The 4,000-nt window shown below is 37.9% G+C and overlaps 1 protein-coding gene across 1 annotated transcript; it reads right to left on the bottom strand.

The window, feature by feature from the left end:
- Positions 1-311: 311 nt before the first annotated feature.
- LOC116010824 (universal stress protein A-like protein) lies at positions 312-2,001 on the bottom strand. Its single transcript, XM_031250330.1, has 4 exons — positions 1,788-2,001; positions 1,434-1,564; positions 1,204-1,322; positions 312-445 (listed from the first exon to the last, which is right to left on the bottom strand). Exons 1-4 carry the CDS (start codon positions 1,999-2,001, stop codon positions 343-345), a joined length of 567 nt encoding a protein of 188 aa, XP_031106190.1. The 3' UTR covers positions 312-342.
- Between the last annotated feature and the right edge of the window lie 1,999 nt (positions 2,002-4,000).

Raw genomic sequence — 4,000 nt, 5'->3', positions numbered from 1 at the left:
AAATGTGAAACTGTTATTCAGTATCTTTTCATATACACTGCAGTTACTTTTCAACACAACTACAGTTACATTTTGATATAACTACAGTTTCATTCGATAATATCAAAACAAATGTAAGGCAGTATCTTTTGGAATGAACTGTAATGTCAATTACGGGGCTCTATCTCCCACTTAATAAAACGACGTCGTTTTGGGACCGCAGTCCACAATGCATTGTGGACCGCGGTCCACGATATAAGAACTGATAGAAAGGTGCTAGTTGCTATTGCATGGCAACATGCATAAACCCTAACTTTTATTGATTAAAGTACAGCCATGCATATTTGCAAGATTTTTTGCCTTCTAGGGTGCTACTCGTGGGGATTCTTTGGGCGTCGGCTTTACAATGAGAACTGGGCAGTGGGCGTAATGTGCACAATAATCGCTCACGCTTCCCAGAAATGCCCTGTGCCAACCATATATTGCACACCATCAAAGGCACCATCAAGTAGCAAGGCCATAGAAATGAATTAAACAACATAACTAAGATATTGTGATTGAACGATAGTTGGTGTCATTCATTCTTATAAATTAATATAATATAGATAAAAAAAAATAGAAAAAATGTTAAAAATTCAGGAACTTATTTTAAAACGCTATTTAGAATAACGTTTCAAAATAAGATTTATTTTAAACTTTCATTTTACCACACAGAGCTTAGAGAGGATTTTATGAGGTTTTTGTCATATTCATATAGGCCAGAGAGGCCAGAAGGGATGAGGAGATAAGAAAGCAAGGGTAAAAAACCGGAGAATCAAAAAGTAAAAATGTAAAATTAAAAAATTAAAAAATAGCTTATTTACGCGCCTAGCTGGCAAAAATAGCCTATTTACGCACCTAGCTGGCATAGTAGGTGCGTTGAACTCGCACCTGCAAGCTAAATTTTCCCATTCCTTCTCAAAGCCTTGAAAAAAAAATTACATTTGCAGGAATAAGAGCCCACAAAAATCACCTCTCCCCTCAATTAAAAAATCACAAGTTAAGTTTTTTTTTTCTCACAAACTGAGTAAAAACCCCTATTGTAGTTGTTCTTATAACTTATTTTAAGCTTATAATAAACTATAAACTAGCTCTGTAATAATTTAAGCTCTACCAAAGAGCCCATGATATATATCCACAATTGTACTTAGGGATTTCATAGATGAGATAGACGTGCATTATTACCTTGTAATGTTGCCAAGCCCACGACTGCCCACAACAAGAAGATCAACGCGCATTTCCTCAGCAGCTTGACAAATTTTGTCCTTGGGATCCCCTTCCACAACCAAAGTTTCTGCTTTAACCTAAAAAAAGAAAAACAAACATCTTACGAATATATACCTAATCCTTCTTTAATATAACATTTGAAACTTTGACCTCTTAGAAAATGGGAAGAAAGCAGCATAAATATATACCATCTTTTCCTTGCACATTTGCAACGCTTTAGAAAGGACTACTTTGGCCATCTGCTGCTGGGATTTTCTGTATGTATCAATCACCGTAGACGTCGCGAAAACAACTACAACACCATATATGTGATGCACACCTTTATCCGATAAATTTAGTAAATAATGTTTATGCAATAATGCATGAGATTATCATGTATTATATATGTCCCTTACCTAACCAGTTTGGTTAGCGTAAGTGATAATGAACTCTCCGTCCCAGAGATTGAGAGTTTGAACTTTTTCTTATATAAAATATCAATCAGTTCGGCTCGGTGTGAATGAAAATTAGTTTGAGTATAGTACGGGTTTAAAGATTTTTACCTGGACCGGTAGGGTAGACGAAGGGCTGGAAAGGAGGTCGGACATTAACCAGAGTGATGACGCCACTGTGTTCTTCTTCTTCTTCTTCATGGGATGGGCCATTTTTGAAGACGTTGTCTAGAGCCCAGTTGAGAGCGTAGAAGCTCTCCTCGCTATCGTCCATAGCTACCATCACCCGCCTGTTTTGCTCCGGAACTCTGCTGATCGCTTCCATCTCTGTAACACCCTCTCTATTCACGTGTTGATGCAAAGTGAAAACTTTAAGAATTAGGAAGTGATCCAGTCAGATCAATTTCTCACCGAAAATATTTTCCATTAGAAATTTGCGAAATGGGGGCATGAAACCTCATATCTCATTCTTTTCCCCAGGCGAGCTGGCAGATGATGAGCGTCAAGAAGGACAAGTGGCGGCCATGCATGTACAAGCTTCACTTAGCATCATGCACAAACTTCATCCCGTGAAGCAATTTGAAACTCACATTCTTCATTCTCCATTTTGAACGTATAATATATAAAATTCATCATTTTGAGAATTTAAATTCACTTTAACCGAACTGAATGTTGGAAAATAGCACTAAAAATGGCATTTTAAGTGGCCATTTTGTGGTATAAATATATGTCGGTCCACTTCCGATTTTGGGTCGGGTCAAAGTGGATTCGGGTTCTTCGTTCTTAGACGAAGAGATCGATATATTATACGCTCAAAATGGATAATGGGTGAATGAGAAATTGATTCTCAAAGTAGACCCATTTGAGATGGAATTCAAGTGTGGAAAAGCTTATGTAGTTTGTCCCACATTGGTTTGGAATGAACTTTTGCACCACTATATATACAAGGGACTTTTTATAACTAAGTAACTTGTATAGCATAGATGCTCTCTTTTGCGCGCAGGGGGGCTTGAACTCGTGTGCGCCGGCACCTGCGGGACGCATGTCGTCTGAAAAATTGGCAGGCCTTGCGGGCTAAGTTATGCCATATTTTCGGTTTTGCGGGCTAAGTTATGCCATATTTTCGGTTCGGCACGCGCGTTCGATGTCTCGCGGACCAATCTGATGTCTCGAAGGTATGAATGATGTCTCGAACAGCGAATTTGGTGCGTCCGTTCAGAAATGACTCTTAATATTACGGTGCGGCCGTTCAGAAATGACTCCTAATATTACGGAATTAATATGATTGGAGGTTACGAATGGGAATTAATTAAATGCCAGATTCCGGCCGATGTCTCGCGGACCAATCTGATGTCTCGAAGCCAGCACGTCTCGCGGCACGAACTATGTCTCGAAGGTATGAACGATGTCTCGAACAGCGAATTTGGTGCATCCGTTCAGAAATGACTCTTAATATTACGGAATTAATATGATTGGAGGTTACGAATGGGAATTAATTAAATGCCAGATTCCATCCTATATATTCGTTGTGAACAGCAGGTTTGAAAAAGACACACCAAGAACACACGAATACCTAGGCCGTAACGTTCCAGCACCTCGGGAAGCGGCAAATAAGGTTTTAAGGATAGTGACAACACGACTCGTGCTTCCAACCACCCCGAAGGCCATACAGTTCACCTTGCTCGTATCTTCTAATCCTTTGTGGATTATTTCCGTGTAATTTTCAATCCTACGTGGATTATTACTGTTTGTTTTTGTTTTCGTTTTTCCAATTTCTTGTATTTCCGATTGTCAGAGAGAACTTTCTCTAACACTGAATCGATAGTATATTTCATTAAAAATTATATCACAAAATAATCACTTTACACGTTAATTTAGCACATTGTTCCAACTATACATTCAATCTTTCATCTAATTATAATTTTCTCCAAATGTTATTCTAAAATTATATTTTTAGGTACGATGATATATATGCATGAACGCAATGGATATGCAGGAGCCTTGAAAATTGACCAATTAATTAAAGATTGGCCAATTCTACTATTTACACACATATTTGATGGAGTAATTGGATAAGAGTTCAAAATTAAAATTAACGTTTGATTTGAAGAAGGAAAAGCACAAAGTCGGGCAAATTATGCTGTGGACCCAGGTCCACCTTGCAAGGTGGACCTGGGTCCAAAACTACGTCGTTTTTGTCTCTTTTTTTTTTTTTTTAATTAGTAAACATATTGTTGAATATAGAGTTGTCCAAAAATGTGTGAATGTAGAGGTTTCAAAGTGTGAAGGTAGAGTATAGAAATCGTGAATGTAGATTTATGATT

The sequence above is a fragment of the Ipomoea triloba genome, chromosome 1 (genome assembly GCF_003576645.1).
Source record: "Ipomoea triloba cultivar NCNSP0323 chromosome 1, ASM357664v1".
NCBI classification, from domain to species: domain Eukaryota; kingdom Viridiplantae; phylum Streptophyta; class Magnoliopsida; order Solanales; family Convolvulaceae; genus Ipomoea; species Ipomoea triloba.
The sequence above is the reverse complement of the archived record's forward strand: the minus strand, read 5'-3'. Positions and strand labels throughout refer to the sequence as shown.

Coding starts and splice junctions, on each gene's coding strand:
- LOC116010824 (XM_031250330.1), bottom strand. CDS start 2,001: ATGGAAGCGATCAGCAGAGTTCCGGAGCAAAACAGGCGGGTGATGGTA. Junction 1,565..1,787: donor CGTCTACCCTACCGGTCCAG/GTAAAAATCTTT, acceptor TATCGGATAAAG/GTGTGCATCACATATATGGT. Junction 446..1,203: donor GGGCTTGGCAACATTACAAG/GTAATAATGCAC, acceptor TGGTTGGCACAG/GGCATTTCTGGGAAGCGTGA.